The 25,769-nt window shown below is 47.2% G+C and overlaps 1 protein-coding gene across 10 annotated transcripts; it reads right to left on the reverse strand.

The window, feature by feature from the left end:
• Positions 1–437: 437 nt before the first annotated feature.
• LOC120672349 lies at positions 438–19,854 on the reverse strand. 10 transcript variants are annotated; one of them, XR_005674080.1, is made up of 14 exons: positions 4,944–4,983; positions 4,734–4,776; positions 4,109–4,135; positions 3,923–4,021; positions 3,358–3,548; positions 2,975–3,149; positions 2,778–2,897; positions 2,509–2,625; positions 2,178–2,198; positions 1,825–1,883; positions 1,573–1,663; positions 1,322–1,445; positions 764–783; positions 438–673 (listed from the first exon to the last, which is right to left on the reverse strand). XR_005674080.1 is itself a non-coding variant. In XM_039952693.1 (13 exons), exons 1-12 carry the CDS (start codon positions 4,958–4,960, stop codon positions 772–774), a joined length of 1,005 nt encoding a protein of 334 aa, XP_039808627.1. In that variant the 5' UTR covers positions 4,961–4,985; the 3' UTR covers positions 438–673; positions 764–771. The 10 variants fall into 10 exon arrangements, 6 of the variants coding, with proteins under 6 accessions (XP_039808627.1, XP_039808624.1, XP_039808629.1 ...); XM_039952693.1 differs by lacking the exon at positions 1,573–1,663 and having other exon boundaries at positions 4,944–4,985; XM_039952690.1 differs by having other exon boundaries at positions 438–783.
• Positions 19,855–25,769: the final 5,915 nt, after the last annotated feature.

Genomic DNA, 25,769 nt, shown 5'->3' on the forward strand with positions numbered 1-25,769 from the left:
TAAACTCCACTAAATTCCATCCTAGATCCGGAGATGGTAATTCTGAATTATATTTGACTCAGGGAACTTAACAAGGTGGCTCGAGGTATTAAAAACCGAGCGTGCCACTATTTTTGTTTATTTTATTCATAATCTGAGCCGAGCAGGCCTAGTCACGGCTCAGAGCAAGTGCTATAGTGGGCTATAAACAGGCTCAATGCTGAGATGGAGAGAGAAAAAGAGAGAAGAGAAGTGGGCTGTAAGCTTATAGCCAGCTTCGACACAAGAACCAAGAAAATTTGTGAGATAGATAAATGGGTCGTATATTAATAATGGAGTGATAAATCATTATATAAATGGACTGAGAAATGAGCTACAAGGATTTTTGCAGCCAGCAGCTGGCTAAATCATTAGGCTTGCTCTCACGAGGAAACTCTGTAAAGGGTCACACTCAGAGAGGAGATAAGCAGTATGATAAAAGAAAAAATCGTAGTAAGAACCAACACATTGTTATCCGATGATGCCATCTCGAATATACAGACTGTTAAGCGAAAAGAAGCTACAAAAAGAACAGAAAATGAGAGAAAGCCAGTCGACATTGGATGTACCACTACGTACAACGAGACATTCTGATATACTACAGAACAGAAAAACTGCCTGAAGCGTCTCCACGTGATGCTCGCTCTGAGTCACCCTGCAGGCACCAAACTTCTGAAACAATGCCCCAGAAAATGCAGCAAGCTCTTGCGCTAGAAATGCGGGGCTGCTGAAGTATGGGGTGTACCTTCAGCTTCAGGCATGAAACTGCAGAAACTCAACGAAATGAGTTGCTGAATATGCATGTTCTATCTCCAGATTCGTCACTGGTCTTAGGCTGCACTAGGTTTTCTTTTTTAAAAATCGTGGCAATCTAAAGGGTGGCAAAAGCTTTGCCGCAAATTTTATTATAAGAACTTTTTTTTTAAAAAAAAAAGGGCTCGCCTTGTTTCTTGTGTGGAAACCGGATTAAAAAAACCCATAAAATAGGAAGGGTGGACGACCCATCCGTACATCTGCTGACTGAGGTACAACGACCGAACAACTTATCAGAGTAACATGTGCTAGTTTACAGGTTAGCTTTTCCAAGTGTGCAGTTTTATCTGAATCCCGAGCTACGTAACCTGTTTGAGAGACTGCAGTCATCTATTTGATGTTCAGTTTTTATCCAGTTTAACAAGTTCGTTTTGATCTTATATATATGCACCGGTGATAAAAAAATACATGCAGCTGAAAATGGAAGATGCATTAAGGCTCCACCAAACAAGAATTGTAGCATCACAAGTATTCATACCAAAGAACCTACCTTTTGCCCTGAAGAAGAAAAGAGATTTCTCTCTTGCTGTCGACTAAGCTTTATCTGCATTGTTGTGCTCATCTGAAGGCTCATTTTGCTTCCGGTAATGAAAATAAAGGAACTGAAGAATAATCTGTGAAACATAGTTAAAGGTCTCAGATGTACAGTAGTTCAGATATTTAATACAGAATAGACACACTAGGATTAAAAAGTAGCTAGAAACAGCTTGATGCTCATAGGAGAACAGGTGAAAAGGATACAAAAGAATCGAGTAAAACACATCCTCCAGCATCTACAAGCCAAGGCAGATTTGGTCTAAGTTTTGACCATTCCAGGCTGTTTACAAGTATACTGCATTGGAAAAGAAGAATCATGAGGATGGTACAACATGCCAGTAAGTTTAAGGATCACATCAGAAGAAAAGATGGATTGCTCATATTAGATTGGTGATGAGATACTATTGAAAAAATGGAATAAATATGTGAAAGTTGGGTCCATGAATCATGTGTTACCTTCCTACGTATGTCGAATTCCCCAATAAAGCAAAGGTAAACATTAATGGATTGAGCCCCTGAACAGAATTACAAGCCAAATTAGTTAACCATCATATGGGGGGGGGGGGGGGGGGGGGGGGGAAATACCAACTGACCTACCATAGCAGGTGACAATTGGATAAATTTATATGATTATCATCTTTTCACCTAACTTTATATGGATGATTTATATGGGTTCTTTTTGTTCTCTATATGATATGAAGTGTTAGTGAAATGCTCAAAATTACAAACAGCAAAAGAAAAGGTGGAGCTATCAGGTATCGCCTGCAGTAGCAACAAATTGGAGAATATAGGAGGTGAATCAAACTTGCCTCAGCATGGCCTCTTTGCATTTGCAGGGTAATAAAGACAGGTCAGACCATGGTGCAATTTTTCAGACAGACTTGCCTAATTTTAACTAGAACAGCTATCTATTGATAACAGGAAACCATTAAGAAAATAAGAAGATGTACAATAGGAATGTAGGTGAATGATTGGTTACGATTTCCTCACATAGACATTTTCCACCCATCATCCCACAGAAGTACTGAACTATAGCTACTATGTGGCACAGCCAACCTGGTAATGTAGTGCCAAAGATGTATTTTCCATTTTAAAAAAAGTTATAACAGGAAAAGTGTTCAATTGTTTGTGGTGACTCACATTTAAGAAAATCTGGGGCAGTCGTCCACCCATATAGATTATCGCCATTGCCCAACCAAGAAAGCTTCCAATTTCACTTCCACTGCCATGACTGAGAGATGAATGTCCTTGATCATCCTGTGACGCATGAACAAATTAATTTGTCATGTTAATCGTCATTCAAGTTACAGGTCTTTTGAATCAGTAAATATACTTGGTGCAAAATGCTTCGGATACCGGGTTCTGCCACAACCCACAAGTCTGAAACTGGAAAGCAAATATCAGCTTACCTTAAACAGTAAAAGCCTTCTTCCCACTGGTATGACAGTTCCACTTGGCACTTCCCTATGTGTGTTTCCAACTAAAAGGTGCAAGAGACACATGCTGAACAGAAGACCCAGCCATGGTACCTGAATTACATTGATAAGCACTTTCGTAGCTCCAACCTCAGGAAATAAAGTAAAAAGTTGGTCACAGATTAACTTACCACTGAGAGGGCATTTTTCGTTCTAGTAGGTGATGCAGATTGTGCTGTAGCAATCTCACCAATTAAAGGTTCCCTGTGGCCATTTGTTTGTGGAGGCGTCCTTGATGACTGACGAGTATTGCCCAACCATGTACCAGCAGTTGGCACTGGACTCCTTGATAAAGATCTAGCTGACCTGTAAAATCAACTAAAAGTTAAACACTCCTGATCAATTTGTGTCTGTTTGCATATTTCTTAGTCGGCAGGCAATATGAAAAAAACAGCATCATCTAGCACAGTAGCCACTTAAGAGCATACTCCATTAGCCTATCAGTACCATACAAGTAAAGAAAAGAAATAATGCACCTAACATCGTTCGAACATTAGTAGCTCAAGAACATTACGTATAGTAGTAGTCTGAGGTGGGGCTGCTTGGAGTATGGTATTGTTCGGAAAATTTTGTATTAACAGGAATAGGTGAGCTTGGAATAGGAATTGTAGCATCTGACTGGTGGTTGTTTCTGGATGCCCCACCGTCCTTGGCACCCAAAAGCTTCTCACGTAATGAAGTGTCCCCTCGCTGATGCTTCTGAGGCTGAAAATCATGAGACCCCCCAAAAAAGAGAGATAATTTATTTAGAAGATAGTAGTACAATAGTAGTTAAAGTTCTGTGACAATATCAAGTGAATCTGGCCTAAAAACAAATAAATATTCGCATTTCATTAAGAATAATTTAATAAGACAACTGACAGCAATGTCCTACCAGGGCGCCTCACAGCAATGAAGAGCACTAATAAACTACGAAGCTATGGGTGAGGCAATTTATGAATAAATGAATCCATAAGTACAAGATATATGTGGTTGCAGTGTTACAATTGACAGATTGTTGCATTATTTTCCCAATATATTAAAAAAGTTATCCATGCAAAGTGGATGCAGATTATCTACACAAAATTTGAGGTAGTCACCTTGCTGGTTGCCCTGGATTTCTTCGCTTTAAGATGGTGGTAGATGTGGCTATAGTATATCGTCTGTCCAGTTAGGATCATAGTAGTTATTGTATACAGCTACATTACAAAAGCTAGGATTGATCATTCAGCTGCAGGAATCAAAATGATACAAGTCCAAAAAAAAACCTTGGTATTATGCCTTACCAATGCCATGTAAGACTGGGTCGGCAGCTGCAAAATAAATAAAATGAAAATATTAAAATAGACACATATTTCAAAAACCGAAGCTCGTGTAATCTCATGGATAGATTTCATCTCATCAAACAGGAAAAGGTTGACTATATAAATTCATAATAGAGCAACTTATTGGCAAGCAAACATCAGAGCAGTAGATGCCACATGATTACAGAGAACACAATAGATCTATTGGAACATGTCTTTTTCAGACCTAGAATTGGAATTCTTGTTTAGGAGTCCCTAATTCATAGGACAAGAGTATGCTGGTTCAGAGATAATAGCAATCTGAGATTCATAATGCTGGTATGCTGGTTCACGGATAATTGCAATCTGAGCTTAATAATGCTGGTTCACGCCTTCAGGGAATAGCACAGGCTGGCAGAAATGAGTGGAATAATCCCCATATGTAGGAATAATAACACCTCATTACACTATACCAAATAATGATATTATATTTAACGAGAAACAGGTATTCTATCGAAGGCAACTATTATTCATTAAATCAGATACAAAAATGTTAATGCCCTACAACATCGATGTGTCAAGTTATTGTTGAAGATGGCTCAGAAAAAGGACAAAAAACAGATCTAACAGTAGCAGGTTCCAGGAAGCAGCCGACAAGGTTAAACAAATCCCTGTACAATTATAGAAGAATAACAAGGAAAATTAGACAGGGTATCGCACATAACATCGGTGTACAACTACAATTATCATGACACAATATAATCACATCCAAAGACCACAAGACGTGTGAAACAACAATAATCACATCGAGGAGCAGAAGACAAGTGGAACAGCATACCCAACTATCCAGGTCATTAGAAAAGCTGTAGGACCGAGAAATGCGACCAGAGGGGGGGGGGGGGGGTTGAATGGGAGCCTTCGAAAATTATCGCGATCAAAAACTTCGGCTCACAATTCAAGAGTGCACCCCAACCCCAGAGTTCTAGGCGATGTGCAGAGTAGCTACAAGGGAGCTACACTAACACAAAACAAGCCTAGGAACCAAAGCGATCAAGCGCGGAAGCAATTTCACGAAAGCAGTGCAAGAACCAAGCAAGGTATATATCATCGGTTGATCCGACGCACACGTTTGAACGACGTCGGTTAAACCGGTGATACAGAGCCTGCAGCAAACAACCAGTGAGCACCGGTTGAACCGACGCTGGGTTTTGAACCTCGTCGGTTAAACCGGTGATCGAACGTCGGTTAAACCGACAAAATCGCAAACTCACGTCGGTGCAGTTGTCCAGAGGATCAACAAAATGCACCAAACCAAGCAATGAACACCGGTTAAACCGATGCTCAAAAACCTCGAGCGTCAGAGCAGTTGTCCAGAGAGACAACAAAACCAAAGTAAATGAACGCCGGTTGATCCGACGTAGGCAAAACCCTATACGTCGGTCAAACGCCCAAAACTGCGAACCAAAATAGTACCGCCGGTTAAACCGACGTCGGGGAGATCAAAGCACCGGTGCAATCACACATAAACCCCAAAAACCCTAACCCGTGACAAAAGCACTCACCGGTTGATCCGACGCTCAGGAACGCCAGCGTCAGTTCAACCGGCGTTAAGGAAAAATCCTGCCCGAGCGGAGCAGAGTTTTTCCAGCCCGCGATCTGAGAGAGATTTGACGTTTGAAAGCCCAAATCAAGTCGAAATCTAACCAAATTTCGCAGGCACGCTCACAAAGACCTTGTGAACCTACCCACCAAAGGAATCGACGATCCACTCCATGGATTGTGAGGAATCGACGAAGAACGAGGCAAGAACGGGGTTTTCAGAATTTTCCTAAAACTGAGTTCTTGAAGGATCGCGATCTAGATGAATTCTAGCACTCGGTTAGGATGATTCTAGTTGCCAAGAAAAACCTTAAGAACCACAGCAACAAGTAGTAGAAACACCAGAACAAGGAAATCAAGAACTAGGATGATTCATGCATGTAGAGCTCAGATGAACATGAAACGAACCTTGATTTCAAAGCCCCGAGGGCACAAGGAGGGATGGGCCTCCTTTCCCACAAGATCTCCTTACAAGTTCTTCAAAAATCCATTGCAAGAATCCTAGAGATGGAAGGGGAGAAGAAGAACTTGAGAGAGAGAGAGCTGGGAGGAGGTGGCGCCTGGCTCTCTTCTTCTGTTATGTCCAGCGCCAGAGCAACCCAGGGAGGGGCGCCTTCCTTTTCACTAGCCAGGCCAGCTGCCCTCCCACTTTTCCTTTCTCTCCAAGCCATCCTCTAAAGACTAGACTACCCCTAAGTGCTGAAATTAAACTACAAGGCCCTTAGGGGCAAAACTGGAAAAGATACATTGAAGATCATCCGACGGCTGCGACGACTTGGAGTAGTTTGCTTCAACCCGACGCAATCTTCCCGATGTCGCCACGCGTCCTTCTGGAATCTTCGCGGGGGCAGTTTTGGGAAAACTGCCGAAACCGAGTTCGGGTGCGGTTTTGGAGGAACCGCGAAACCTTCCCGCGCGATGTTTCCGGGCACACCCGCCAAGCCCGATGACGCCACGTGTTCGACCTCCCGCCGAAACCTCTTCGACTTGGTCGACGTCGACGCATCCCGCCGTTGGTTTTTCCCGAGGTACCAACAAACTCCACGCCGTCCCGCCTTGGCGCCAGGAGTGGATCGCCTCGCGGCCCAGCAGTGGCCCAAGCATCTGGGCCGCCCTTCTCCACCGCACGGTCATCCGGTTGGGCCTCCAACGCTACCGCAAGGTCTCCCGCCTCCGCATGGTCGTCGAGCTCCCACCACCGCAACGCCGCCGCATGGTACATCGGCACGCGCCACGCTCTTGTCAAAACCGACTCGCTGCAACCGCGCCATCCGTGTACCTGCACACCACAGACTAAGAACTGGCGCAATCTCCACAGAGTCGCGACTACACACAGTTAGTCCACTCCATGTGTTGGCAATCACTCATCACACCAAGGAGCAGGCCTCCACTGCCTCTCAATCTCCCCCTTGATGAGTGCATTGTCAACACCATACCCCTCACGGGCACTGGTGAAAGAAAAGGGTAACCAAAAAGAAATAGAAAACAAAGAGAGTTAACTCAAGTGATCAAAAGCGAATGAAAGCCAGAAAAGATCACTTGAAGATAGCAAAGCCAAAAGAGTCAGCCCCTAAGACAAGGGCAACGGCTCGACGCACTGACTCCAAAACATGCTTGACCCCTCAAGAAAGAGGCAAGGCTCAACACAGCCAAGCATGTGCAAATCTGGTTCCTCCAGAAAGAGGCTAAGCTCAACGCAACCAGCAAAGAGCATGAAAAGGCTCAAAAACTCCCCCTGAAATGCAGCTCCCCCTCACTATGCAACTCTCCCCCGATGTGTGCACACTCAAAGTCTGAATCTCTCCCTGAGATCAAACAAACAAACTCTCCCCCTTTGGACAAGGATCAAGAAATTTCACCCTAACCCCTAAGGTGAGACAAAAAACAACATTCTCTCCCCCTTGTTGACAAGGCACACGTCAAGGAAACTCCCCCTGCCTAGATGCTCCCCCTGGAAATATGCCATGAAGTGCATGCGTGCCTAAAAGCTTCCAGGTACAGAACAAGAGCATTTGCAAGGGTCAAATCAGCACAGCATATGAGGGTGCATATACAAAGACAATGCATGAAGAAGCTCATAAGAATATATCTATACAGATCATGAGCAAGCATTTGTCATTTGTAAAGGAAAAGCATCACCATAAAGGACCTAGCATACTAGAAGGCAAGCAAGCATGCTAGAGCTAGCAAGAACATACAGGTGAGCTACCCAAACCATATCACAGCAACTGACACTCAAGCAGCCTTGATACCAATTGAAAACTTTCAAATTTCGGTGCCAGGGGTTGAAAGCTTGCAGGCGCTTAACTTAACGAATGTGCCAAGCCTAGGTCAAGAACCATCAGAAGCTTAAGACACCACTCTTAGTCATCCACAGCCTTGTCCAAGTTCTCCAGAGGAGCAGTCTCGATACAAGAACAGTGGTGCAAGCAATCCCACTTGGATCTTTTCACTCAAAGCAACCCAAGATAAACCAAATTGTTGGACTTTTTGAAATTAGATACCAATTAAACTATTCCAACAGAAAAGAGGGCATCTTGTTGCATGTGAGAGCAAGGGACCTAGCCACTAAGCATGATCAAGATAGCATAAGCATACAAACCTACACATGCTAGTAGCAGATCCAGAAGGTGACCATGTTTTATGATTTTCAAAGAATAAAATAGCTAAGCTCAGAGCCAATATACAACATATTCAAAGGAGCTAGCTACTCATGGTCAAAGCATATATACAACTCATAGCATAGCACAAGGCACAAGCAAATGCAGATATCATACATGAGAAGCTTAGTGCAAGTGTAATGCATATGAGCAAATGCAATGCAAGATGGTATGTACACAAAAAGAAGGAAAAAGCAAAAAGAAGGAAAAACAAAACCTAAACTACAAAAACAACTACCCAACTCAAAATGGGTAGCACACGCCAAGCTCTCCCCGCAAGCGAGCATAGGTGGCTTGTTCTAGGGGCTTGGTCAAGATGTCGGCTACTTGATTTTCAGTGGACACATGGGTCAGCTCGACATCACCCTTCTCATAGTGATCTCTCAGAAAGTGGAACCTCACGTCTATATGCTTGGAGCGAGAGTGTAGGACAGGGTTCTTGGCTAAGCTAATGGCTGAGGTGCTGTCAATGAAAATGGGAACTCTGCCATAGGTTAGGCCATAATCACTGAGAGTGTGTCTCATCCAAAGGATCTGGGAGCAACAACTAGCAGCAGCTACGTATTCGGCTTCTGTGGTGGAAAGGGCTACACTAGTTTGCTTGCGGGCAGACCAAGACACAAGAGAAGTTCCAAGAAACTGGCAAGTGCCTGAAGTCGACTTGCGATCAATCCGACACCCACCATGATCAGCATCAGAGAAGCCAACCAACGCAAGAGAAGAGGAAGAAGAGTACCATAAGCCAAACTCAGGAGTGTATCGAAGGTACCTAAAAATCCTCTTCACAGCGTTCCTGTGAGAAGTGCGCGGAGAAGCCTGGAACCTCGCGCAGAGACAGACCGCGAACTGGATGTCGGGTCTGGTGGCCGTCAAGTACAGGAGCGAGCCGATCATGCTCCTATACTCCTTCTGGTCCACAGCAACACCTGCAGTGTCCTCATCCAGCGCCGTAGAAGTGCTCATGGGAGTCGGCATGGGACTGAGTTCCCCGAAGTCGAACTTCTTGAGCATGTCCTTGGTGTACTTGGCCTGGTGGACGAAGGTGCCATCCCGGGTTTGCTTGATGTGCAACCCGAGGAAGAACTGAAGCTCACCCATCATAGACATCTCAAACTCCCTGCTCATGTCATCAGAAAAACTAGAAACAAGAGAGTGAGAGGAGCCACCAAAGATAATGTCATCCACGTAAATCTGAACCAACAGAAAATCAGCACCACGCCTGAGGAGAAACAAAGTCTTATCTACCGATCCCATGACAAACCCCTGTTTAAGCAAAAAGGCTCTCAATCTCGCATACCAGGCTCTAGGGGCTTGCTTCAGACCATACAAAGCCTTTTGAAGCTTGAAGACTCGGTCTGGAAACTTGGGACTCTCAAAGCCAGGAGGTTGCTTCACATAGACCTCCTCCTCTATAAACCCGTTCAAAAAGGCACTCTTAACATCCATCTGATACAGCTTGAACCCCTTCGAAGCTGCAAAGGCTAAAAAGATCTTGATGGCCTCTAAACGAGCTACAGGTGCAAAGGTCTCCTCATAATCTATCCCCTCCTGCTGGCTGTAACACTGAGCTACTAACCTAGCCTTGTTCCTCACAACCATCCCATCCTCACCCTGTTTGTTCTTGAAAACCCATTTGGTACCTATAGGGTGGCAATCTGGTGGAGGCTCTACAAGGACCCAGACTTGGTTTCGCTCAAAGTTTTCTAGCTCCTCATGCATGGCATTGACCCAGTTAGAATCAGATAAAGCATGTTCAATATCTTTGGGCTCAAAGGAGGCAACAAACGCTGAACGAGCAAAGCCAGCGATACTTGTTACCTTGGACCTCGTGGTTCGTTCGTTGAGGTCACCTAACATTTGTTGAGGTGGATGACGACGCTGAATGTGTCGTGGTGCTTCTCTTGACGAAGTCGCCTCGCCACCGCCCTCAACATGGGTCCCGGAGGAAGAACCTTGAGCTGGACGTGGATCGGCCGTAGTCGAAGCTGTGGGGAGCGGGCCGCCATCGTCGTCAGAACTCGAATCTCCAGGAAGTGGGCCTGCAGCCGGCGCAGGGACACCACCATCATCCTCAAAGGCCTCAGGCTCATCCTCATCCTCAAAGATGTCCTGGCCAACCTCCTCATCACCTGCACACTCCAAAGAAGCAGACAAAGAAGGAGTGAACTCGTCGAAGGTTACATTACAAGTTTCGACGATCCGGTTAGTCTCAAGAATAAGAACACGATAGCCTCTGGATTGAAGAGCATAGCCAAGAAGAATGCCATCATAGCTCCTAGACTCAAACTTATCAAGATTTCCCTCCTTCAGAACAAAGCATCTGCAACCAAAAGCACGCAGGTGGGACACTCTGGGCTGTCGACCAAACCGCAACTCATACGAAGTCTTTTTCATGAATGAGCGAAGGAAGATGCGGTTGGCAACATAGCATGCGGTGTTGATCGCTTCGGCCCAAAAACGCCTAGGAGTCCTATGCTCATCGAGCATCGTCCTGGCCATTTCCACTAAGGTCCGATTTTTGCGTTCAACCACGCCATTCTGTGGAGGAACATAAGGAGAGGAGTATTGGTGATCAAGACCAAAGTCACGACAGAAGTCATCAAAACGAGCGTTCTTAAATTCAGTTCCATTATCACTGCGGATAGCCCTCATGGCATGTGGAAGCTCGTTCTGTAACCTCAAAGCAAGATCACGAAAGTGCTGAAAAGTTTCATCCTTAGTCTCCAAGAAGAAAACCCAAGAGTACCGAGAGAAGTCGTCAACGATCACAAGAATGTACCACTTCCCACCGACAGAGCGCATGCGAGCAGGACCAACGGTGTCCATGTGAAGAAGCTCGCCAGGGTGCGATGTCATCACCTGATTTACAGGTGGGTGCGGAAGGGAAACCATCTTCCCGTGACGACACGGGTGACACACAAGGTCCTTGTCCATCTTCAGCTTGGGCAATCCTCGGATCAGACCAAGTGAGCTGAGCCTAACTAGTAGATCAAAGCTCAAGTGACCGAGTCTCCTATGCCATCTCCAGAGCTCAGAAGACTGACCAGTCACCAGACAGTGAGAGGTGCTAGAAGAAGATCCAGAAAAGTCAATGCGAAACACACGGCCAAAAGGAACAATGCCGCACACAAACTCTCCTCTGGAATCAAGAACACGCGAGCAACCTCTCTTAAAACTCACTTCAAACCCATCATCAAGAAGTTGTGAAACAGAGAGCAGATTAAAACCCAGCTTATCAACAAGAGCAACTTCTCTCAAGGTGAAGTCATCTGAAATCCGAATAGCGCCAACTCCACGTACCTTTCCTCTGCTGTTATCCCCGAAGGTGATGTACTCTTTGTCCTTCATCGGGGTGAGGCTGGAGAACCATCTGTGACTTCCGGTCATGTGGCGCGAACAACCGGAGTCCATGAGCCATATGTCCTCCAGGCCTCGAGTGTCCTGCTCAGTAAGAAGAGAAGGAGCGGGCAAATGGCCCGACACTGGGGTTAGCACAGTAAGAAGCAAACCAGTGTCGTGCCATCTGCTCGAAAGCAGGGTAAGTATCCTCAAACGAAAACTGTGGCTGGCGACCACCACGCTGAGGAAAACGTGGTGCGCCTCTGCCACCAAAGCTTCGGCCACGCTGACCATCACCGAAAGCACGGTGTGGACCGGGGCCGGCGAAACCACCAACAGGAGCACGGTAACCACCACCGCCTCCCCCTCCTCCACCTACACGACGTGGCCTGGCATCCCGCCTCTGCCCACGTCGAGCTGGAGTGTGTCCACCTGTAGCCTGGTGGAACACTTCCGGAGCGCGCCTCTCAGACTGCCTGCGCTCAAACCTCAACTTCCGGAAGCAAAATTCTGCCAAGTGACCCTCCCTTTCGCACCACTCACATAGGTAAGGCTCTCTCTTGTGTGTAGGCTGTGGTGTAGAAGCTGGGGCTCTCTGAGGAACTCTGGGGGGCTGAGTCCTCACCTTGGGCTTAGGAATTGGCTTACCACTAGGAGGGAGTGTATCCAGTCGGTTCTTGAGATGGTTAGGCTTGGGAACCCACACTGGATTTTTAGGTGGAGCTTTAGGTGGCTCAGTGAGGATTCCGTCCTTAACTGGTGCTGGCTTAGGAACTGGTGAAGCTGTGGAAGAGAGTACATTCACACTCGGCTCAAGTATCTCACCAATCTTACCATAGGGTTGGACAAAGTCAGCAGGAGTAAAAGCAAAACCAACCCCAACACCATCAGGACGCTTAAACTGCTGAACCATCATGCCCAACTGAGGCTCGCGGGCGGACACCCAACTGAGAATCTCCCGAAGGTGGGAGTTCTCCTCCTCCATCCGGGTCTTGTTCTTCCGTGCCTCCTCAAGCTCAGTGATCAGGCTTGGGCACACAGTACAATCAGCAGAGCAAGAGCTAGGAACTGCGGATTTCTCCAACTTCCTCAAAGCAACATTCTTCTCCTTAAGCTCTTCTCTAAGTGCTGAGCACTCCTTGCAAGCACCCAAGAGGGTAGGCCGGAACTTGAGCTCATCCATGGCCTTCTTGCCCTCCTCGAGCTTGAGCAAGTTCTCATCATACTTGCTCCTGAGCTCGGACAGGTCAGACATCAAACCGATGCACTGACTGCACTCATCCTCCTCAACACAATCCTCCACTACGGGGGCAGACTGAGCAATCTCTAAAGCTAACTTAGCTTCCTTCAGCTCCTGTCTCAACGCCCTAAACTGCCTCTTAGCATCCTTAATGATCAAATCCTGATTATCTAAAGCAGTGTAAAGATCCTCCAACTCCTCAGGAGTGGGGTGCTCAGGACGTACCTCAGAGCTTGACTCTAGCTGAGGTGCAAGCTCTGCAGTAGTGGAAGGAGTTCCGTCGGCGTCGGAGTCGATGGCCATGGTGCAAAGACCGTCCGCCTTCCCAGCATGGAGGCAAAGGCCAGTGAAGCCCTCTGTGGCCTTCTTCTTGGAGCTCCGCTTCTTTTCGCCGCGGTGGTGTGAGTCGGAGTCACTGGAGCTGGATGAGGACGAAGACGTCGAACTCTGGCTGGTGGAGGAGTGATCCTCGCTCTGGGCGACGAACGCCTGCTTGTCCTTGTACTTGCCGACGTTCTTCTTCTTCCGCTCGTGGTGCCGCTTGGAACGTCCGCCATTCTTCTTGTGGGAGTGCCCACTCTTGTGCTTGTGGCGGTGCTCGCGGTACTCCTCGTGCTTGGAGCGGCCGTCATCATCCCTGGAACTCTTCTTCCTGGGGCACTCGGCGGCGAAGTGGCCGGTCTTGCCGCAGTTGAAGCAGGTCTTCGCTCGTGCTTGTCTGTTGTTGAAGGCACGCTGGAACTTGTGGATGATCAATGCAAGCTCCTCGTTTCCCAGCACCTCCAGCTGCTCATCTGTCACAGACACAAGAGAAGACAAGCAAAAACCTCCAAGAGAAGGATCAGGGTTAGCTCCAGAGTTGCCTACCAGGGCCATAGACTTGGAGGCGGAGGCATCAGCATGATTGCCTTCCATCTTAGCTCGAGAGAGCTTCTCTACCTCCGAAGCCTTGAGCTTACTGAACAGCTCATCCACAGTGAGGGTCTCATAGCTAGCAGACTCTATGATAGTCTGGACCTTCACCTCCCAGACCTTGCGATCAAGAGCATAGAGAAGCTTCATAGCCTTCTCATGATCGGAGTAGGCCTGGGTGCCCTGTGGCTGGTTCGCACGCACCTTGTTCACAATCGACTGAAAACGACTGAACATGATGTCGATGCTCTCACCCGGCAACTGAGAAAAGTTCTCGTACTCCCGCCGGTGAGTCTCATACAGCCTCGACTTGACATGGTTGGTTCCTTCATGGAAATTGGCCAACCGTGTCCAGATCTCCCGAGCTGTGAGAAGGTCGCTGACACGATCGAACTCAGGACGAGAGAGACAGGCTATGAGAGCGTTGTACGCCTTGCTATTGACCTCATGTCTCCTAACCTGAAGCTCGGTCGTGCGAACCGCAAGGTTCACATAATCAGGGTCCACGCAAATCTCCCAGACCTCGGAACCTAGACTCAAAAGATAGGCACGCATGCGCACCTTCCAATAGTCGTAATCGGATCCATCGAAGATCGGGGGTTTGCCCGGTGAACCCATGGTCGCACAACGGTTTCGAACCGGAGAAGGCTATAGAGAAACCGTCCCGGCTCTGATACCAATTGTAGGACCGAGAAATGCGACCAGAGGGGGGGTGAATGGGAGCCTTCGAAAATTATCGCGATCAAAAACTTCGGCTCACAATTCAAGAGTGCACCCCAACCCCAGAGTTCTAGGCGATGTGCAGAGTAGCTACAAGGGAGCTACACTAACACAAAACAAGCCTAGGAACCAAAGCGATCAAGCGCGGAAGCAATTTCACGAAACAGTGCAAGAACCAAGCAAGGTATATATCATCGGTTGATCCGACGCACACGTTTGAACGACGTCGGTTAAACCGGTGATACAGAGCCTGCAGCAAACAACCAGTGAGCACCGGTTGAACCGACGCTGGGTTTTGAACCTCGTCGGTTAAACCGGTGATCGAACGTCGGTTAAACCGACAAAATCGCAAACTCACGTCGGTGCAGTTGTCCAGAGGATCAACAAAATGCACCAAACCAAGCAATGAACACAGGTTAAACCGATGCTCAAAAACCTCGAGCGTCGGAGCAGTTGTCCAGAGAGACAACAAAACCAAAGTAAATGAACGCCGGTTGATCCGACGTAGGCAAAACCCTATACGTCGGTCAAACGCCCAAAACTGCGAACCAAAATAGTACCGCCGGTTAAACCGACGTCGGGGAGATCAAAGCACCGGTGCAATCACACATAAACCCCAAAAACCCTAACCCGTGACAAAAGCACTCACCGGTTGATCCGACGCTCAGGAACGCCAGCGTCGGTTCAACCGGCGTTAAGGAAAAATCCTGCCCGAGCGGAGCAGAGTTTTTCCAGCCCGCGATCTGAGAGAGATTTGACGTTTGAAAGCCCAAATCAAGTCGAAATCTAACCAAATTTCGCAGGCACGCTCACAAAGACCTTGTGAACCTACCCACCAAAGGAATCGACGATCCACTCCATGGATTGTGAGGAATCGACGAAGAACGAGGCAAGAACGGGGTTTTCAGAATTTTCCTAAAACTGAGTTCTTGAAGGCTCGCGATCTAGATGAATTCTAGCACTCGGTTAGGATGATTCTAGTTGCCAAGAAAAACCTTAAGAACCACAGCAACAAGTAGTAGAAACACCAGAACAAGGAAATCAAGAACTAGGATGATTCATGCATGTAGAGCTCAGATGAACATGAAACGAACCTTGATTTCAAAGTCCCGAGGGCACAAGGAGGGATGGGCCTCCTTTCCCACAAGATCTCCTTACAAGTTCTTCAAAAATCCATTGCAAGAATCCTAGAGATGGAAGGGGAGAAGAAGAACTTGAGAGAGAGAGAGCTGGGAGGAGGTGGCGCCTGGCTCTCTTCTTCTGTTATGTCCAGCGCCAGAGCAACCCAGGGAGGGGCGCCTTCCTTTTCACTAGCCAGGCCAGCTGCCCTCCCACTTTTCCTTTCTCTCCAAGCCATCCTCTAAAGACTAGACTACCCCTAAGTGCTGAAATTAAACTACAAGGCCCTTAGGGGCAAAACTGGAAAAGATACATTGAAGATCATCCGACGGCTGCGACGACTTGGAGTAGTTTGCTTCGACCCGACGCAATCTTCCCGATGTCGCCACGCGTCCTTCTGGAATCTTCGCGGGGGCAGTTTTGGGAAAACTGCCGAAACCGAGTTCGGGTGCGGTTTTGGAGGAACCGCGAAACCTTCCCGCGCGATGTTTCCGGGCACACCCGCCAAGCCCGATGACGCCACGTGTTCGACCTCCCGCCGAAACCTCTTCGACTTGGTCGACGTCGACGCATCCCGCCGTTGGTTTTTCCCGAGGTACCAACAAACTCCACGCCGTCCCGCCTTGGCGCCAGGAGTGGATCGCCTCGCGGCCCAGCAGTGGCCCAAGCATCTGGGCCGCCCTTCTCCACCGCACGGTCGTCCGGTTGGGCCTCCAACGCTACCGCAAGGTCTCCCGCCTCCGCATGGTCGTCGAGCTCCCACCACCGCAACGCCGCCGCATGGTACATCGGCACGCGCCACGCTCTTGTCAAAACCGACTCGCTGCAACCGCGCCATCCGTGTACCTGCACACCACAGACCAAGAACTGGCGCAAACTCCACAGAGTCGCGACTACACACAGTTAGTCCACTCCATGTGTTGGCAATCACTCATCACACCAAGAAGCAGGCCTCCACTGCCTCTCAAAAGCGATAGAGAGCCCTTCTGTTGACTTCTGTCTGTAATTTGTTATTATCTGCGGCACCTCGGCGACGCCCCCGCTTATCACACTGATCAGCCCAAGTGCCAGGGCAGCACTGTCCTTCTGGCTGCACAAGCAGTACTTCAGGTAGGTTCGGGCCCATTCTGCGCAGTGCTGGGACGAGGGGCTGGTTGGAGGAGGTGTTCCACCGAAGACACCCATCTCTGCTCCAGACCTAAGGCACAAATTGCAGAAAAAGGTGGAACAGTGAGCAAGTGCTTCGTCAAATTGATCTTTACCACCCTTTGCAGAGCACACTTTTTCCCTACTACTTTCCTACTCCAAACGCCTCGAATAAAAATGCATTGACTGTTGTCAACATAGGACTAAACAAACATTTAAGCTCAGTTTTTCAGAAAAGGAACAAAGATTGCGCAAATTACTGAGCAACGTGCTCAACCAAACTGAATAGTGAATAGTATCAACATTGAGGCTCCATTTGGAAGCAAAGTGCTAATGGGTGAAAGTGCTAACCTTTAGCACTAGTGGATCCAAACATGAGTGGTAATAGGATGGGCTAACTTGAACGATTCAAAAACTTAAACAAAAATCTTCTCCCTCAAAACAAACGAACGCTACATGTACCGTCTGTGCTGCGAACGAATCTTCTCCCTCATGATTCCCGGAAAAAAAAGGGAGAGTTTATCTCCCCACAATTCACGTACAAGTACAGATAAAGGGGCCAAGAAAGAGACAGAGCACCAACCGAAAAAAAAAGTTACATCCGGCGTTTGCAGAGGGATGCAGCAACACCACGCATTTTGAATTTATAAGGGTTTTTTGATCCATGCCATTACAATTTTCCAACTTCTGAGATACGCCATTACAATTCATCTATTTTGAAACTTGCTATTACAATTCTTCGTTTCTTTGAATCGTGCCATTTTATACGTCTTTGATGCCCTTGGACCCACCTGCAGATCCTCGTATTTTCGTATGGCCCAAAATAGCCCTGTTGCTTCTCTACCTACACTCACTGATGTGTGGGGCCCACACGTCAGCTTCTTCTTCAACCTTCGGTGCTTCTTCTTCCTTCTACCTCAACATCGCAGATCTGGCACAGCTTGGGGCGGCACTAGGCGAGGTGCCCCTGCCGGCGCCGGCGCGGGGAGCGGTGAGCTCGGGCGGCGCCGTGAGCTCGGGGCAGCGCCGGTGGGGTGGAGCTTGGGCGGCGGAGGGAGATCGGCCAGGGGGCGCGGCGGCGGTGCGCCCGCGCGAGGCCAGGCGAGGCGCGGCGGCGGCGAGCTCGCCCGGGGGGCGCGGGGCCATCACCCGCGCCGCCGCGGCGAGGGACGCGGAGCACCGGGACGGCGCGGGGGCCGACGACGGCGAGGTCGGAGAACTCGGACGCGAATGGCGCGTACTTGTAGTTGACCTTGTACTTACCCCCCTCCGTGGCCCAGGCGGAGCCGTCCCAGATGGTGGGTGATAGCAGGCCCGCGCAAGACTAGGCGGGGAGGGGCTCTCCCGGCGGGTGGGGGAGCTCGCCCGGCGAGGGAGCAGGCCGGCGGCGCGCGGGTGGGGGGGTGCAGAGGTGAGCAGCGCATGGAGAGGAGAGGGTTGAAGGAGAAGCTAATGTGTGGGCCCACACGTCAGTGAGTGTAGGTAGAGAAGCAGCAGGAGTATTTTGGGACATACGAAAATACGAGGGTCTGCAGGTGGGTCCAAAGGCATCAAAGACGTATAAAATGGCACGATTCAAAGAAACGAATAATTGTAATGGCAAGTTTCAAAATAGTTGAATTGTAATGGCGTATTTCAGAAGTTGGAAAATTGTAATGGCATGGATCCAAAAAACCCCAATTTATAAACCCTGCGAATCCTATTGATAAAGGCGGCCTAGTGGTCCTACTCATAGTCACAAAGTTCCTGGGTCGACCGGGTCGAGGAACGGGGTCGAGGGTCGTCACTTTATAAAATTGTGGTACGAAGGGGGTATACCTCTATGGAACGATAAATTATTATGTGGAACGCGACCCTGATTCATCGGGGTCGATATCTTCGGGTCCATGTGTCTTTATAAAAACAAAAACTATATATGTGCTACTAATGAAGAAATTAATCTGGCCAAGCATATAAGAAATGTATAAAAGAGTACATTTCGACCATGCTACAAGTATTCAGCTCATTTTCTAACAAAAACCACACCAATCCACTGTCCTTAACCTCCTTATCCCAATTAAATCTGCAAACAATGGGGCTGCGACCCCTTTCAAATCGGGACGCGATCCAACCTTGAATGGGACACTGATCCTCTTCGACCCCGACCCTCGAATCGGAATGGCGATCCCGGGTCGTGGGACGAGGCATCGACCCCGAATCCTGTAACTATGGTCCTACTCCTATAATATTCTTCGTTCTGCAAACTACCCACCCATCACTGAAACAGCTAAACACTGTGGACAAAATTCAAACTTGTCTGTCTTCCCTCTCCTCGTTTTTAGGGCATGTTTGGATTGATACCAAAATTTTGGCATGCCAAAGTTTTGGCAAACCAAAAGTTTAACCACTATTTGTTTGGGTGCCAAAATTTGCCCATCCCTCACATTTTCTCTACCAAAATGTGGGCAAGTTTTTTGCCCAATATTTGACTAGCCAAAACTTTGGCATGCCAAAATTTTGGCACCAATCCAAGCATGCCCTTAATTCCCGGCTTCAAACTAGGCTGGACAAGGTAACGATTGTCGCACGTCAAGAAACAGAACGCCACGCCTGGAGAACAAAACCTCGATACATGGCATGTCGAACAGACTCCCAGTCCCAGATTTGCGCGTTTTGAACAGACGGTACATAAACAGAGAGAAACGAAAAGAATTCAAAACTGAGAGCACCCAATCGGCTTAACCAGGCAAAGCGCCGCCCCCAACACGAAAAATCGTCCAATGCGGTGGAATCGACGAAGCAATCTCGCCGGCGGTGCGGGTCGAAGAAAAAGGCGCCACCTTGGCAAGCGGGAAAGAGGGAAAGAACTAACGAGGACAGGGTCACAGGGAGGCACAGCGGCGTACGTACCGGGATGGGAAGGAGGAGCAGGGGAGGAGGAGCCGGTGCCAGTGCGGCTTTCCTTTCTCCGAGGCCGGGGAGTGGGGGGGCAGGGAGCTACAGAGCTAGGGGGGAGAAGAAGACGGGCTGCGGGATGGGAAGGGCGGAATCGAAGCCGACGAGACGGGGGACGCGATCTTTATTGCCCGCCGGTTGCGCTGCGCCGCGTGGCCGCGCGGCCGCCTGCCGCTGGCCGGGGGCCAGCCCCGGTCCCGCCTGGTCCGGCCCGCGCCGCTGCGGCCGCTCGCTCGCGCCGGGCCACGTACGGCCCTCCCGATGGTGTTGACCGAGGCGCGCACGGCTCTGCGGGCCTGATTGGTTTAATATCAATTTTTATCATTCAAAAACTTTTTTTACCATGCTAAAATCAAAGAATGTCAATAAGATTTGATTTAGTTATCAATTAATTTCTCTAAAAATTAGTCATTTTGACCAAAATCACGGGAAATTACTAGAAACTTTTTAAATCTTACAACAGAAAAAAAAGTACTCCTACTTGGCTTGCTTCGATTTTGTATGTCAATCAGGCTCTACATGCCGACCCGATGGCACCAGCAGGGTAAATATAAACCGGTAGAAAAAACGGGCTGCTCTTTGCATGGCATGGCAGGGCCGAACAACCCACTTTTTTCACACTGATGTTGTCCTCTTCCAAAACTAGTGTTACTGCAGTAGTGCAGCGCGCCTTTGCCTTTCATCTCCCTTTGTTTTGGATTCAGTAAACAAACAGAAGGAAACAATCTTCACTGTGCCTTTTTTTTTTTGGGAAAATTCGATTCATGCCACCACAACTCCGTGAAATTGGGTTTCACGTTGAAAATCATGCCACTCAATGGCATCGATTTCAACATGAAATCCAACTTTGTGAAATTGTAGTGGCATGGATCCAACTGACCCTTTTTTTCCCCTTTTCAGGATCATGCCGATAAGACTGACTTCAATAGAGGCAGGCAAATGTATTTTGCCTCTCCAACCTCTACTGTTCATGCGAGGCATCTACTCCAATGGAGAACGCATACTCGGGAGTCAAACTGCATTGGAGGAGAGAGGTGATGCAAAATTGCAATCCCTCTCTCCTCGAACGCATATGCGGCCGGCAGGGCCAGGTGAGCCTGCAGGGAGGAGCAGGGGAGGAGGAGACCGCGGCTCATGGCGGGGCGGCGGGGCATGGCAGGCCGGCGGCTCGTGCCGAGCGGTGGGCCTCGCGGACGCGGACCGCGCGCGGGGGCCTTCTCCTCCACCAGCGCCGACTAGGCCTTCGCGCCCGACGCGGATGCGGCGGCCTCGACGACGGCGCCTGTGTTGACCCTAGCCTCCAGCGGCGGCAACGACCTTGCCGAGCCTGGCGACCCGCTCCTCCCGGCCCACCACCTCGGCGGCCTCAGCCTCCCCGAGGCCGACCAGCGCGAGCACCGCCATGGCCTCGGCCTAGAGGTCCTCGCCGGCCCCGAAGCCGAAGGCGACCTCGAGGAGCGCGGCCCGAGTCTCGCGCGTGGCCCTCCCTGCTAGGGCCGTGAGCGCAGCGGCGGGGTGGAGTGGCAGTGGAGGAGGTGGAGGAGCAGGTGCGGAGTGGCGGCGGTCGAGCTCCCGCGCGGCGGGCCTGCGCGCGACGGTGACCGGAGCGCGGTGGCAGCCCTGCAGGAGGCGGCGGGCCTCCTCCCTCCCCCTTCCTCGCTTGGGCGTGACGGCGGTTGGGGACGAGGGAGGAGTGCTTGCGGTTTGCTTGGATTTTGCTTGTGGGAGATTTTGCCTCGTGTTGTTGGAGACGATCAATTTTGCGTGGGCGACGTATCTACTGTGCGCGATGCAAATGAAGGAATGCATCCGCATTTTTGCCTCGTGTTGTTGGAGTCAGTCTAAGTCTGCAGTCACAGCGATGTTTTTTTTTCTGACAACGGACATGTATTAAACATCAGGAACAATGTACAGAGGAGAGGTTCAGAGAACCCCAAGACGCTCAGTTCAGAGCATTTAGCACATTACTCTATGATAGAAACAAGCACAGGTCACGCTAGTAGCACCTGATTCGCTAGCAACATGCCTTGCTCTGGCCTGAACAGTAACACTGTGTTTAGTTCAAAAAATTTCTACAATACTCGTCACATCGAATCTCTAGACACATACATGAAATATTAAATACAGTTGAAAAAATAACTAATTACACAGTCTTACTAATTAGCACGAGATGAATCTTTTAAGCCTAATTAATCTATAATTAAATATTATTTGTCAAGTAACAACGAAATGTGCTATATTATCAAAACTCAAAATTTTTCACCAACTAAATAGGGTTTTGAGATCGTGGAATTTCAGAAAGCATTGGCTGTACCCTCAATGACACTTGCGACTCATCCTGCTGCAAGTACCGGACTGCACAGTATATAGGGGTGGTAAAGATTCTTTAAATTTGATCTAGATAATTTTGAGTTATAAGTTTCAGGCCAAGTTTGGTTTTTTTTTCAGTTTAAATCATAAGTCCCGTCACATCGCATATTTAAACACTAATTAGGAGCACTAAACATAGACTTATTGCAAATCTGATTTCATAAGTTGTGACGTAATCACGAGACAAATTTATTAAGTCTAATTAGTACATAATTTGACCACTAATTGCTACAGTAACTAACCGCTAATCGTGCATTAATTGTACTTAATAGATTCGTCTAGAGCTCTAATTATAACTTATGCAATTATTTTCTATATTAAATTTACATCTGAACATTCAAATTGACATCTAAATATTTGATGTGAGAGCTATTTAAAAAATCAAACGAGACCTTAAAGAAAGGTCGATGGTGAAAATACCACTGCAACCATAGCCCATCACCATCCATCTAGTACAGCGACGTTGAAGTGACGGGCGCGCGGTATTGGCTATTAGGGGTCTGTTTGGTTTGGAGCGCAGCATAAGTAGCACAAATTTTAACCAATAATTATGGGTACTAAATAAAGTCAGTTTACAAAACTAACTTCGGAACTCATGTACTACTTCGCAAGACGAATCTAATGTGGTCTTTGACCGCACGATTAGAGATTGATTACTATAGCATTACTGTAGTCAATCATTAATTAATTATCATCATTAGATTCGTCGCGAAAAATTACATTCATCCGTAAAAAAATTTTATAAATAAACTAAGTTTAGTATTCCATACATAAAAAAAATTCATGCTACAAAGTAGCAAAAAAAAACTAAACGGGGCCTAGCCTGTAGTTTTCCCTTGGCCGCTGACGCGCCGCCAGCGAGCTCGTCCGCATCGTCAGCGTCAGCGAAGCGTCGACGTGCCGCGGCGTCGCGCAGCGGGCGGCCAGAGGACAAGCTGCGGCGGCCGTACCGCTCGGGAAGCTGGCAGCCTGGCACACATGCATGCGCGCAGGTAGCTAGGGGCCACGGGAGCCTGGCGGCATGCAAGCATGCCGCATGCGGACACCTCGGTGGGCTAGGATAGGCGCCGTTTGCTTAGAGCATCTCCAGCGATAATCCTTAAATTACAATTTTTATATAATTTTTGAAGGCCGGTCCCTATCTCATATCCTCTAAATAATACATCTAACTCCAATAAAAGTCCTCATATTTGAACCCTCATCTAAATCTAGAGGAGCTGGTGAGTGGGGTCCACGGATGGAGGGCTCCCTAGAGACCCCCAGGCCTAGGGGGTGGAGGGAGAAATTTGGAGGCCTCCCTAGTTTAGGGACTCAAGTAGAGGGTCTGTTGTAGTTGTTTTTTTTATTTCACCCTTCAAATTTGGGGTAGGGGATTTGATAGATGGTCTGTTGGAGTTGCTCTTAGGGTGAACAAAATTTCAGAGTCTTGCATGAAGTATTAAATAAAATTTATTTTTAATTTTTTTTCACATATAAATGTAATTTTGCGAGCTAAATTTAATGAGCCTAATTAGATACAATAATGCTATAGTAATCATGCTCTAATCATACAGTCAAATGTCGCATTAGCTACAGTACAACTACAGTACGATAGTTGCGGAGGTGATTTGTAATTAGACTTCATTTAATGCTCCATCTGTTCTAAATTATAAGTTATTTCAAGAATCTCGGAGAGACAACATTTTTCAAATTTGACTAAATTTATACAACAAGATAATAATATTTATGATACCAATTAAATATCAATATATTTTTTTTAGTTATATTTTCATAGTATACCTATTTTATGTCATAAATCTTTGTATTTCTTTCTGTAATTTTGTTCAAACTTTAAGATGGTTTGACTCTCTAATATTTTTGGAATGACTTATAATTTGGAACGAAGGGAGTATCTATAATTAGTGATCAAAGTTACGAAAAGAAAAGTTTTAGCGAAAATTTCTTAGCCCCCCGTCCAAGTTGCACGCGGGAAAGAACAGTCCTATCCTACAAGATCTAGGCTTCCTGTTCCAGCAATGAGCAATCCAGCCACAGGAATGTTTGTGGCCAGCAAACTGTACTAGGATGAACAGCGCGTTTTATGTTCCAAAAATTTTTTCTCCAAACTTCACTATTCACCTATCACATTAAATCTTTTACCTCATACATGGAGCATTAAATATAGGTAAATAAAAAAACTAATTACATAGTTTTGATGTACACGACGAGACGAATCTTTTGAGCCTAGTTAGATCATGGTAGGACAATAATTACCATAAACAAACGAAAAATGCTACAGTGTGCTACAGTGTGCGCTGTGATCCTTTTTACCACCATTTTACGGATCTAAACACAGCCATGGAAACCATTGGTGATTTTCTTCAAAAATGAAAACCGAAAGGTAAAATCTGTTCACTTTCCCCAAACTCCTCCAAACTTTCCATCACATCGAAATCACATCGAAGCATTAAATATAGCAAATGACCCATGCATAAAGTATTAAATGTAGGTAAATAAAAAAATTAATTGCATAATTTTGATGTACGTTGCGAGACGAATCTTTTGAGCCTAGTTAGCCTATAATAGGACAATATTTACCAAAAACAAACGAAAAGTGCTACAGCGTCCGATGTGACTTTTTCTACCAGATTTTCGCGGATCTAAACACAGCCCGTGGCTTGAGCAATCAATATTGTCAAATTCTGGAATGCTGGGCACTATGGTGACCCTTAAATTAACTTACAAAAGGTGCCAAGTTTAGCACAGAGTAGTTCTAACACAGTATAATAGACAAATTTCATGAGGCCTGTTACATCTTTAACCACTAATTAGAGTATTAAATAAAAGCTAATTACAAGACCACTTGCAGGACTTCTGATAAATTGGCGAGATCAATCTAGTGAGTTTTTTCTCTCTTTTACCCGCAAAAAAAATCTAATGAGTTTTTTGATCGCACAAGTAGAGGATGGTTACTGTAGCATTACTGTAGCAAATTATGGATTAATTATCGTCATTAGCTTCGTTGCGAAAAGTTACACTCATTCCTGAAAATATTTTACAAATAGACTATATTTAGTACTCCATGCATACAAAATTCCCTTTCTGTGAAATTTGTACCGTAGAAAACAAACATGCCCCTGCTACCGCTAGTGTGAAACAGTTTGTCTTATCAGTTGCCGGATATGAAGGTCGCATGCGCAAGGCCGCGTCAACGGGACAGGGATGAAAAAGGTGTTGGCATGATGGCCCCTTACACAGTCATCAGCGCAGCTTCACCTTGTTCGCAGCTTGTCGTGGTCGGGCCTGGCTAGCTGAGGACGACAGCGGCGGGTTAGGCACGCGGCGCGGAGGACGACGACCAGTCGGCGATGGCATTGAGTTGGAGCCCGCAGTACTTTGTAGACCGGTTACGACGTAGGAGGAAGCGGAGCGGATCACTTCTTTTAGAGTAAGGTCAATAATATAACTAAGTGTTTAGCTATAATTAAATTATTAAAGCTAAGCTGATACAATAGTTAGTCTTCTATATATCTACTTAAATTTCTTTATTATTATATGTTTCTATTATCTTTTCTATTTCTCCTCACATATACTCCATGCCTATGCTTCTTTGCCAGTTTTTCTATTTCTTTATTATTATAGTATC

This window comes from Panicum virgatum, chromosome 5N (genome assembly GCF_016808335.1).
Source record: "Panicum virgatum strain AP13 chromosome 5N, P.virgatum_v5, whole genome shotgun sequence".
Taxonomy (NCBI): domain Eukaryota; kingdom Viridiplantae; phylum Streptophyta; class Magnoliopsida; order Poales; family Poaceae; genus Panicum; species Panicum virgatum.